Source organism: Narcine bancroftii, chromosome 4 (genome assembly GCF_036971445.1).
Source record: "Narcine bancroftii isolate sNarBan1 chromosome 4, sNarBan1.hap1, whole genome shotgun sequence".
Classification (NCBI taxonomy): Eukaryota; Metazoa; Chordata; class Chondrichthyes; order Torpediniformes; family Narcinidae; genus Narcine; species Narcine bancroftii.
The window spans coordinates 128,124,292-128,137,456 of NC_091472.1; the positions used below are offsets into that span (position 1 = coordinate 128,124,292).

The 13,165-nt window shown below is 33.6% G+C and overlaps 1 protein-coding gene across 9 annotated transcripts in view; it reads right to left on the reverse strand.

Moving 5' to 3' along the window:
• The window catches only part of LOC138761137 (probable E3 ubiquitin-protein ligase HECTD4), a 322,279-nt gene that overhangs the window by 251,618 nt on the left and 57,496 nt on the right, over positions 1-13,165 (reverse strand). For all 9 annotated transcript variants that reach the window (XM_069932802.1, XM_069932800.1, XM_069932806.1 and 6 more), the window contains exon 6: positions 9,558-9,696. In XM_069932802.1, coding sequence (XP_069788903.1) covers positions 9,558-9,696 — 139 coding nt within the window. The remainder of the gene's footprint in view (positions 1-9,557; positions 9,697-13,165) is intronic.

The following is a 13,165-nucleotide window of genomic DNA, read 5'->3' on the forward strand; positions in this document are numbered from 1 at the left end:
GTATATCTCCATCCTCTAATATCGGTAAATTCAACTGTGATTTAAAAAAAATCAATTAATCCAGTTTCCTGTTTTCCTTCAGATGTATATAACTTTTTATAAAATGAATAAAATTCATCATTAATCTCATGAGGTTTATAAGTAATAAGAGAATTCCATCTAACAGCATTAATAGTCCTCGATATCTGTTCTTTCTTTAATCGCCACACCAATACATTATATGCTTTCTCTCCCCATTCATAATACCGTTGTTTAGTCCTATTAATCAGATTCAAATTGATAAGATTGCAAAGTCTTATATTTCAATTTCAGCCTAGCTAATTCTATTTTCTGATCTTCTGTAGCATCTTTCTGAAATTCCTTTTCTAACTCATCGATCTGTTTCTCTAATTCAAGACTGATTTAATCGATTCTTTTTTATTTTATAACTAGTTATTTGTCCTCTCAAATAGGCTTTCATAGCATCCCACATTACAAACTTACTTTGAACAGAATTAGAATTTTCTTTCAAAAAACATTAATTTGTTTTTTCAAAAAATCAATAAATCCCATATTTTTTAACATTGTATTAAATCTCCAATGATAAGCTATTTGAATTTTCTCAGAAGTTTCATAACAGAGAATGATCTGAAATCACCCTACTTTTATATTCCGCTTGTTGTATTTTCCCTTGTAAATGTGCTGATACTAAAAAGAAGTCAATCCTTGAAAACGATTCATGTCTTGATGAATAAAAGGAAAAATCTTTCTCTGTTGGATTAAGACGTCTCCAAATATCTACTAAATTAAGATCTTTAATCAATGCTTGGACCTGAATTGCCATCTTGGATTTTTTAACTTTTTTCGGAGATTTATCTAATAAAGGTTCCAAAACACAATTAAAATCACCACCAACTAAAATATTATCATTAGCCTGACCCAAACATAAAAATGCATCCGAAATAAATATTTCATCATCTGCATTTGGGGCATAAATATTAAGTAAAGTCCAAAATTCACTAAAAATCTTACAATTCAATTTAAGAATAGATCGTGCCTTTTCCTCCATTGATTGTCATTCAAAAGATAAATTTTTATGTATCAAAATTGCTACACCTTTAGTTCTAGAATTAAATGAAGAATATACATGCCCAACCCAGTCCCTTTTTAATTTCACGCTTTCCTTCACATTCAAATCTGTTTCTTGTAAAAAGGCAATATCAATTTTCATTTTCTTAATATACGCCAAGACTCGCTTACGTTTAATCGTACTATTTAATCCTTGAACATTAAAAGTAGCAAATCTCAACTTTGACATATCTACTATTATTACTAAATACCAATAATATCTTTATATAAAAACTCAAATCAACGTACGTATATAGGTCCTCCTATTTAAAAAAAATCACAAATTAAAAACAAAAAAAAAATTTTTAAATAAAAAGAAAATCCCCCCCCAAAAAATTACCAAAAAGTAGTAATCCCCTAAACAAAAATTGGGTGTGGGTCACCCACCAGTGGCTGATGACTAGTAAAGAACTTAGTGCACATCTCTCCCTCCCCAGCCAGTCAATAACATCAAAATATCATAATAGGAAAAGAAAACATAGAATAAAAAAATTCTTCTTTTCATCCAGAAGATTCCAATCTCGAAGATCCCATTTCAGAAGGAGGTAGACTCTTTCCATTCCCATTTTTCCCATTTCTGCCATTTCTTCCATTTCCAGAGCAATGAGATTTTTCTTTAGGCGATAATGGTGGACTTCGTCTATGTCCTCTTATATCTGGCAATGAATCAGCAAAAATCGTTGCTTCACGATCAGTTTCAATAAACTGAAATTGATAGTCTCCATAAAATACCTTCAACACTGCAGGGTAATGAAAAGTAGACTTGTAACCTTTACGCCACAAAACTTCTTTAACTGGATTGAATCGATGTCGACGTTGAATGACCTCTTGACTCAGTTCAGGATAAAAAAAAGACTGCTATTCTGAATCAATAATGGGGTTTGTCGTTGTCTTGCATTTTGTACTGCAAGTCGAAGTATTGCTTCTCTATTCAAATAACTCAAACATCGAATTATTACCGGTCTCGGTGGTTGACCAGCTGAGGGTGTTCTTCTTAAAGCTCTATGGGCTCCTTCCAGTGCCAATCTCCCAGAGAAAAATTCTTGCCCTAATATTTGCGGAATCCAGTCTTTAAAGAAACGAAGAGGATCTTGTCCTTCTATAACTTTTGGCAAACCAACAATTTTCAGATTATTCCTTTTGCTTTGATTCTCCAAATAATCTATTTTTCTTTCTAGCTCCTTCTCATGCTCTCCTAATTCTATGATTGATTTTTCCACCTTCAACACTTTTTCTGTGTTAGAAGTCACTTGTTGTTTACAGTCCAAAAAAGCAGTCTGAATTTTTAAAAATTCTTCATAAGATGCATCCACACGTGTCTTAACCATATTTAATTCTGACCTTATACCAGCATTCATTTGAGCCATTTCATTCATTTGAGATGTCAACAAGGTTTTATAACAGCTTGAATAACTTCATTTAATCGCATACACTGTGATTCAGTAAAGCTCAGCTCTGCTCTCTCTGACATAGTGGCAGAACAAGGTAATTGCAGCTCCTGCTGCATCTCAACAGAAGGCATTTTAAAAGTTTTACTCCCAGTGACGGCACTCCGACTTCCTCAGGGGGTCGCCGTTGTTCTCCCCCCGTATCTCATCATTTTTTCATCAATTCACGAAGAAAAACTATTTCTTCAGATTGAAATGCTATCTGATGCATTTCCAACAATGGAGTCATCTTCCTGCGTACTCCCTCCATTGAAATCGAAAGGCTTTCCAAATCAGGGTCCACTTCTTGGGATCACGCACCTTCTTCCGGAAAATGGGTAATTCCAGCGCCATCCTTCATATGGTGAGTAATAGGTTGTTTTTTTTCAGTCCCCACAGGCAATCTTTGGGGTTTAGACAATTAAGAGATTGAGCCTGGGGCTGTATCAAGTCATCTAGGCCCCAAATCTTCAGCACTTCAAAAATGTAACTTCTTATGAACTTGAGGTTTAGTCTTTTTTACCATTAGTGGCCATAATAATTCCTTAATACTTTAAACTAAAATTTTAAAAGTTTAAACTTTAAAACAAAGGGTTAAAAAGCAGGTGTTTAAAAGTCTGGCCAGAGAGGTCGAGAATGCACGTCTAGACTCTATGCCATCTTGCCATGCCCCCTTCTTTATAAAATTCTGATTATTATTTTGTAAAGAGGCTATAACTCTTGCAACCTCAGACTGTAAAATTCCTAATATTTTCTGTTCTTCCATACTTAATTTAGGTAAATTTACTTGAGTTAAAAACCAATTAATTTTATTATCATTCTGCACAGATTCTGATTTATATATTTTTGTATAAAATTGCTGAAAACATTTATTTATATCCTGAGGGTTTATAAGATATGTGATCTGTCTCATCTCTAGTTGCAATAATAGCTTTTGATTCTTCTTCAGTTTTCAATTGCAAGCTAAAACTTTATGTGCACTTTTCCCCAGTTCATGATGTTTATTTCTTATAATTATTTTTTCCATTCTATAAGATTCCAAAGTATTATACTGTAACTTTTTATACACAAATTATTTTTTCTTCTGACGACTGTTTATGTAATTTGAGACGTATACTCCTTTTTAACCTTAGCAGAAAAACTTATGATCTGACGACGAATATGTCTTCATTGCATTCCAGAGAACAAATTTGTTATTCATAGAGTCAGCATTAAGCTCCAAAAATAAACTGACAAAAATATATATTTTTCAACAACTTACTATTAAACCTCCATCTAAAACTCGTATCCTGTTTATCTTGTAAATCTAGTGCTAAAGTAAAGGAGAATGCTCTGATACAAGCCTTGTTTTATATCACACCTGCTGTACCATACCTTGTAAACTTGCTGATATAAAAAACACATGAATCCTGGAATACAAATTGTGCCGGTTAGAATAAAACAAATAATCCTTTTCTCTTGGGAACATCCTTCTCAAAATATCAACCAAATTCAAATCTTGCATTATTTTTGCCACCTTAGATTTTAACACACTCTTTGTAGATCTATCCAATAAATCTCTACCTACCAAAATATTTTCATTAGCTTCTAACATATTTAGAAAAGTTTCTTGTATAAATTTACCATCATCCATATTTGGAGCATAAATATTCATTAATGTCCATTGTTCAGGAAAAAATCTGACTATTTATTAAAACGAAACGACCAAATGGGTCCAAATCAGTATTATGTATTTTAATTGGAAGAGTTTTATTTATTACAATTGCTACTCTTCTAGCTTTTGTATTAAAATCCAACACTACTACTGTTCCAACCCAATCCCTTTTTAATTTTTGGTGTTCTTTTTCAATTAAATGTGTTTCTTGCAAAAAAGCAGTATCTACTTTCAATTTTTTAACGTATGTCAATACTCTCTTTCTCTTTATTGGATTTTGAAGCCTGTTTACATTAAAACTTATAAATTTTAATCCTTTACTCATTGTAAAAATTTAAAAATTCTTACACATTCCCCTATTTCATAATTCCCCTTTGTCAGTCCCCAGATCTTCACCAATCCCTCAAATATAACATAAATATTAAATCAAGTTAAAAAAAAAGGCACTTGATCGTATACTGGAAAGAAAGAAGAAAAAAATGCACCCCCCCCCACTTAAACAATGTCATAAAGTCCCATGACAATGCTACCACCCTCCAATTTTGCGACTAAAGCTGCAAAATAACATCCACAGTTCAGCAGGGACCAGTCAGCATGCCTCCAGCACCTCTGAGTATATTAAATTTGTCACTACAATATTACAGACCGCTTCCAAATTATTTTCACCACAAAAATATAACTTTCCGCCTTCATGTGTCCACTCTGAGACAGCTCTTGATGTATGTCCAGTAAACCTTCTGCATACCTTTGAGCGTGTTCCGGATTCATTAAAAAAAATCGACTTGGCCCTCCTTAAACAAATACTTTCACAGTTGCAGGGTAACACAGAATAAAAGTATATCCCGTCTTCCACAATATATTTTTAACCAGATTAAAACTCTTCCTTCTCTTCAATATGTCAGGATAGAAGAAAATTTTATTTCCTCCAAATATCAGTGGCACTTTTCTTTCTTTAGCCTGTTTAGCTGCTAATTCCAAAACTTTTTCCCTCACTTGATACCAAAGAAATGTAACCAAAATGGGCCTCGGTTTTAATCCGGCTGACGTTTAGGTCGGAGAGCTCTATGAGCTTGCTCAATCTCAATATTCCCTTTAAAATGCTCGTGACCAAAATTCTAAGGAATCCAACATTGTAAAAATTAAATATAATTTCCTTCCTCTCCTTCCTTCAAGCTAATAATCTTTACATTATTTCTACAGCTGAAATTTTCCAGATTACACTTTCTTAGACAATTGTTTATTCATCGCCAACACATGCTCCAATCCCTCATCCTCTTTAACTATTTTTTCTTGAAGAAATTGACTTTTCAAGTTAATGCTTTGAATTTTCTCTTCCAATTCCTGATGTTTTTTTCTGCATTTCTTTAACAATTTCACATATTTTAACTTTAACCTCTGATCTCTTAATACTACTGCATCTAATTAACTTTAATTCTTCCATAATCATGCTTTTCTTCTTCTTTTCCTCCTACTTCTTCTTCTTCCAGTTCCAGTACTTTCCCCTCCTCAGGCAGCCTTTTGGACTGCCCAAGAGCCTGTCTGGAAGGCTTGGTAAGCCATTCCGACAGGGTCTCCCATTGCTGTTGACTGCTCATGCACGACTCCTCAAGCATGTACAGTCGAGGGATTCCCCTCCCCAACTCGTCCAGGCCTCCCTGTTGTTGCAGGGACACTGCAGCTCACTGGGAGGTGAGTCAGGAGGCCCTCTTCGATCGGAGAGAGGGCTTCTCCAGGATAGGCTTTTCTTTTTCTTCCATCTTCTCTATAGTTTCTTCTGCCTCCATCTTTCTTTGGTGGCAAGCTGTTTTTTTTTCCCTTGATGTTTATAATTAATTTCCGACTTTTCTCTTTTTCCCCCCCCCACTTTTTTTCCAGAGCAGCCAGATTCTTCGACCTGGCCCTACGTCATCAAGTGACATCCCCCTGCACTGAAGGCTTCCTGTTCGTATTGGAGATTAGGATTTGAAGCTCAACTACCAACAGGTTGAACTAAAAGCTTTGTGCAGCTACAGAGGCTGCAGAAGCATGGGAGAAAATCCACAGACACTTAATATCTCTGAAGGGATTCTCCTTTGCTTCTCTTTCTCCTATTGTTAGAGGTGCCAGGTAATGCTCACAGCAATTCTGTTTGCCTTGTGACAAACAGAATTGCCATGTAGATTAAATTTTAATGTATTATTACATGACAATAAAAGGAACCTTTAAACCTTTGATTAAAATTACCTACGACTATTGCTACATCTTTTCTACAAGCCCCCATCACTTTTTGATTTTTACTTTCTGTTACAGTAAAGAGGCCCATTTACCATTCCTAGCAATGACTCAGCAACCTCACTATTTCTCATCACCCAAACTGGTCTGACATCATTAGCTCCCCACCATATATTTCTCACCACTACTATGATTTTTTTTTCTGTTATTATCCTCCCATTTTCTTTTCTGCCTATCCATGCCAGCCCCGTTCTTCCTTTTTAAAATATTTTTATTGTTTTACATAATAATCCATATACAAGTTATTAATAAAGCAAAGCAATATAATAGCATACACATATCATATAATTAAAGTAAATGCACAATATGACAAATTTTAAAATTCATCCCTAATTGTTAAATGTGATTGTTTGTTAAAATGATTATGTGTATTGATCAGTTAAACAAACCTCATTATACCTTAATATCTTTTTTTTAAAAATCATCTAGGATAATCATAATTTAACTCTATAAATCCACTTATCTAAAAGAAAAAAAAACCTAAAACAAATACTAATCTAACCCCTCCCTCTGTCAAGGTTACAAGAAAAATACAAAGATGGATCAAGTCGTGATCTCCAGAAGACGAACAGATCACCCATAGCACTCAAAACTGCCAATTATGACAGTATTCTATAAATGGGTCCCAAACCTTTTCAAACTCAAACTTTTTATCTTTAATATTATACCTAATTTTCTCTAAACTTAAAATGTTATTACATCATGTAGCCATTGTGCATGAGTCGGTGAGAGTTTATCTTTCCATTTCATTAAAACTGCTCATCTAGCTATCAGCATGCTAAAAGCTAAAGTTTTCTCTTGAGGTGCCAATAAAAGTTTATCTGGTTCATGCAAAAAACCAAGCATAAGAAACTTATGAAAGAAAATTTCGTAGTATGACTTCATCAGATTAAAATATTATTATAGATTAGAATTGGATGTATTAATTCGATTAAAATGAATATTCTACCTAAACTTTAGTATCTTTTTCAAGCCTTACCAATTTTTATTCCTAAGTCCTTTTTTAATTCATTAGATTTTGTTATTTCTTCATATATGTGGCAGGGAAAACAACCACATACAAGTAAAGGCCATCTTTAGAAAACTATTAAGAATGGAGAATGTCGCTTCCAAATTTTCGATTTTACTACTAGCTGTTTAATCTACAGGGTTTACTTTTATTATTAAAATTTGATAAATTAGCAAGTCGCCCTTCTTGAGTAGAAATGGAACTGAACTTTTCTAAGAAATTGTCGATGTTTGCAATTTTAAGTCCTGCTTTCCCCTTTTCATTTTCTAAATTGACACAATCTGATAATGAGAATTAGATTTGAGAATATGGGCTCAATTTAAGAATTTTTTTCTGTTATAATAATTTTTATCTGGCTAGTTCTATTATAGATAATAGAACTATTATTAGATGAAGGCTTTAAGGAATGGTACAGATCTGGCATTAAAAATTTGGGATTTAAAAATTTTAAAGATTTATTTATTCAAAATAACTGCTTCTTTTGAACAGTTGTCAGTTAAATTTAAGCTCTCTCATAGACATTTTTTTAGATATTTGCAAGTTAAGAATTTTGTTCAGCCTAAATTGAATGCTTTTCCTCGAATCACAGACACAAATATTCTTGATGAACTTTTTGATCTACTATTTGTTCACGGTGGATTGATATTTTGCATTTATATTGATTTATTGGATTTAAGATTAAAGACTATCCCCAATGGAGAAGACTAAAAATGGTTGGGAGTGTGATCTTAATATAACTTTTTCAGATGAGGATTGGTGTTCCACTCTTAGTTTGATCAGTGTATCTTTGATTTTGTGCAAGGCACTCTTTATTACAATTTAAGGTGGTACACAATACATATGTCTAAACTCAAATTATCCCAATTCTATGCGGATGTTGATCCATTTTGTGAAAAGTGTAAAATATTTGAAGATATTGGCAGAATATTTTTCATTCTTGATCAATGATTTTTAATATTAAATTAGATCCATGCCCTATAATTGCCCTGTTTGATTTTTTGCATGACCACCCCTGTTCTAAAGGATAAAATGCCACAAACTTCCAGAGAAGGTCTCTAATTCAGACATAACTTGTGATCATTCAAAGGATTTAGATCAATTTCTACTGAAAGAAGATTTGAAGATTGTGAGAAGATATATGCAGCACTTATTATTTTCAGGTATGAAAGAATCTAGATTCTCAAATTCTGGCATAAACAATTGTGTGAAAAAAGTACTGATAAACTTGGATGAAGCATCCAAAGTGCAATGGCAGTGCACTACAAATAGTTTTTCTATTCAGGATCAATAGTAACAGCAGATATTTGGTAAGCTTTTGAGTTACTAGCCTTGAGTTTTGCATCCAAAATACCTCTTCTACCTTGTCAATAGCAAAGAGCTTTAAAATTGTAAAGTAGCACTATCATATTTTGCAGTTATTAGACATTAATCAAAAAACATCAGTAAAATAATTTTCCTTTGTAATAATTCATCCTATTTCATGTCTCTCAAAGCAACTTGTTTTTATGTTTTGGGATGTGATAGACATTGATAAGACATTACATTCTGAACATCCCCAGTTGTCCTCTGAATATCAAGCCTTGGCCAACATGTGGCAGTTCAAATAATATTATCCTAAATGCTGAGGTGCCCAAAAATAAACTAAGAATGCTAATTCCAATTACTTTCCCATGATGTGTGACAGCTACCATGTTTTATTGGTAATTAACTTTTCACTTGATTGTCAAATTGTTGAAAATAGATATAAGTAACTACCATTAATCTGCCAATTAAAAAAAAACTTAAATTTTCCAGTGAACAGAAAGCACTTCTTGCTGTGCAATATATAACGAACTTGAGCTGTTAACAAATTAATGCACTTTTATAAACAAATCATTTTCCAGAAGTACAACTAGTTCAACTTTACATCATTCCAAAAATCAAGCTTTGATATTCACTCAAACAGAAAGTCATAACATGTCTAAATTTGTTTAATGTCAGTGATGCTGTGCTGTACCATAAAGATCAAAACAAATTAACCTTGTAAACTGATCAGATGCAATAGTGTTAATAATATACAAAACAAAAAATTTAGAAGGCATTATGTTACCTGCAGGGTATACTGATTGATGACTTGAAAGATGTAATGAGGTTTGCTATCAAAGGAGGCAGGGCGGTGAAGGAGAATATTTCTGCCAAAGGCAATCCATCCGGCTTCAAGTTCATCATTGCGACAATAGACAAAACCACTGGGGAGTAAAGGAAGTGTGCTGAATAGAAACATTACTGCCAGTATTCGGTGACGATAATAAAACATTTTTCGTTTCACTTTGCTAATAATTATAGGATCATTATTAATCAGAATTCATCAACAGTGAGAAATATATGCTTCTCAATTTCAATTTATGTGAGATAACATATGACACTCAAGTTTTCTCAGCACAAGTATAGCATCGCATCCAAATAGGTTCAGAACACATTAGGAATGTTCCAAGGATTAATAAATTAAATCAGTAAAATTAACAGTACATTATAAAACAAACTTCAATTTTGTTACTTTGGATTAGCAAAGGCAGATTTTAATATTCAAAATTTATCATTAGAATTGCAGCACTAAAATGCTAGTCAATATGAAAACACATACCCTGTAATATATTGAAATTATTCATTATTCTGGTAAATTATTTTATTTAAATTGAAACTAAGAATATAACATCTACTACATGCAAATGCATAACAATAAAGGTACATTAGAAAGAGAAAATTATGCACTCAGTTATTTAAAGATACCAAAAGTAGATTTGAAGATGTTGTCATTGGAAAAGAGAAGTTCAGATATATAGTTGCAAGTTTACATCCATGATCACAAATCAGTGGCTTAATCTGCAATGCACAACCCAATTTATCCAATTAAATTTAAACAGGTTTTTACATTACTTTCTCTGCCAATGTACAACTTAGAAAGATTAAAATTTAGACAAGTTTAAAAGCAGATTTATACTGATAATTTCATTTAACTAACCATGTCAAATGTGTAAATTCAAGGGTTTAATGAGTGAAAGAATGAAATTCCACCTGAGTGAGCACTTGAATGGAGAAACCAATCTCCTACTGTCCTATAGCCATATTTTACAACTGAACTAGAATACAGATCATCTGCAATTTAATTCCCTTTTCCTGCTTTTCTTACATGATATTTAAACCCTTGATATACAAGGATCTATTAATCTTGATTTTAAAAATTTCAACTGACCTCATCAGCCATTTTTTATGTAGGGGAGGTGTGAAAGGAGGAAAATAATATTGGGCAGAGTTGGAGAGAGAATCCATTTTGTGATGTTATCCTTGAGCAGTCTTGCTCTCAATTTATTCTAATCTCTCCCACCAGGTTTCCTCCATCTATATTTGCAAATGTCCAATTTTTTATTTTCATGGGACAACAATCCAAACCCATTTATCCCTGGTATTGTTTTAAATTTATTTTAGACAAGCATAGTAGCAGGCCATTTTGGTCCACGAGCCCATGCTGCCCAATTTACACCCAATTAACCTACAATCCCCAGTTAGTTTTGAAACCAGAGCTCCCAGAGGAAAACCCATGTAGACATAGGGAGAACATACAAACTCCTTACAGACAGCGTGGGGTTCGAACCCAAGTCCTGATCCCTGGTGCTGTAACAGCATTGCGCTAATCGCTACACTAACTGTGGCTCTGGCAAGTGAAGCTGTATCCCATTTAAAGCTAAAATATCCTTTGAGCTGCAGAATCCAGAATTTTATCTACTCACTGATGGGCATAGCCAGCAGATGTTATTATACAGGTATATTACAAAGGGAGATAATTAATTAATTACTGCATATACAATTCTTTTTCTGAAACAATGAGGTTTATCTATGGAAGGTCAACATTTATTCTTCGGACATGTTTCTAAAGAGGGCATATACATGTAGAGACTTTTATCTCTAAAATGAGTTTTAAACAGAAGGAAAGTATATGATGGCATTTATGGTTTGGAAGAACAAGAAATCTGTGCTGTAAGAAAACCAAGTAAATGATGAAAGCAATAATGCTGCAGACATAGCAGTAAGTGGGAATAGGAAAATTTTTGGAATGCTGATTCCAATACTGACAACGATGTTCACTGAACTTCCACTCTGCGTTTTTTAATAACAAGCTCCAAATTGAAACATTATCTCTGGTTTTCTCTCCACAAATGCTGTCAGAAATGCTATTTCTAGAATTGATTTTTGTGGAAATTTTTCAGAAGACAATATTTTATGCTAAAATTAAGCAGACAATCTCAAGATCCAAAAGCAACCACAGATCAAGAATAGTTCACATTCAGTTGCTGAATTCAGATGAACTTCACAGGATGTTCTATTGGGTATGGCTGATGTTTGAAGGTTTGATCTTTTCTTTTGCATCTTGATACAAATGGAAAATATAAATTCATGGAAAATTGTCCACCAGGCTCTCCTGATGCATAAGCTTGCCTTGAGCAAGGTTAGTTAATAGAGATTTCTTCTCACCAGGTGGTATTGAAAACAATACAATGGCTTTTAAAACTCAAACTCTGACTGAATCTTTGACCTGCTTCTCTTTCCACAGATTTCCGTATCATCAATGATGTCATTTACCCTCTGGATGTTTCATGCTCCAGGTATATGAGTGAACATAATTAATTTTTAAATATTTAGACTTGTAACATGCTTTCATGTTCCATGGTGTTTTACTGATGATACACTTCTGAAGAGTGATCATTGTTTTCTCCTTCTTGGCTATCGCTTAAGAGTTGAGAATGAATTGTTTTCACTCCTGTTCTATGAACTCTAAGATGCCTGACAGATCTAATATGGTACCAGCAGACAATGCCAAAGAGAAGGCAAGTGATGTTTACTGGGACAGGCAGATGAACAATTCATGGGATACCACAGGGCATTTGTGTATTCCTGATTTAGGTTCTCAATGCCACCTCAAATACTCTTGCCACTTTGAGTAATCATGAACTACACTGGTGGTACTTCATATAAAATTATATTTTTATTTAAAGTAAAGAAATGCTTTAAAATTTCACTTAAATGTTTTCTTGAACGTATTTTGCTTCTGAAAAATACATCAACTTTGTTTTCTGAATTTTTGTGAACTCTGACATGTCTAAAAGATGTTCACACGTGTGCAAAAATAAGAATGATGGTGTAACTTCTGCTGAAGTATACACTGGTCTCAGAGAATGAGGTTCAGGAAAAGTCCCTGGAAAAATGGTCTATTTCCTGGGAGACAGCTCTCGTAAAAGGCAGACATTATGCAATTTACTACTCACTTTGATGAAGTAGCACAGTGCTACAATGAAACCAGGTTTGATCACAGATATTCCCTTTATCTTATCCATCCCTTCTCCACCTTTTCTGCAATTTCAACGTCAAATGACTGGTAACTGCTTTGTTCTTTCCGAGTCCCGATGAAAGGCCACTGAACTGAAGTGTTAGCAGTTTTTCTTTCCACAGACACAGCTTGAACCATGGAATGTTTCCAGAATTTTGTTTTTATTTCAGAAAAACAGGATCTGCAGTTTCTCATCATGACATTTTCCATGTTAAAATATGAATATGTTCCATTTTATTTGTCGATTATGCCCATTTACACTTTTGTTAGTGCCTTGCAACTTGCTGCAGTTCTCAGTACTGAACCATCCCTTCTGCTCTCGTGCTATGAAATAA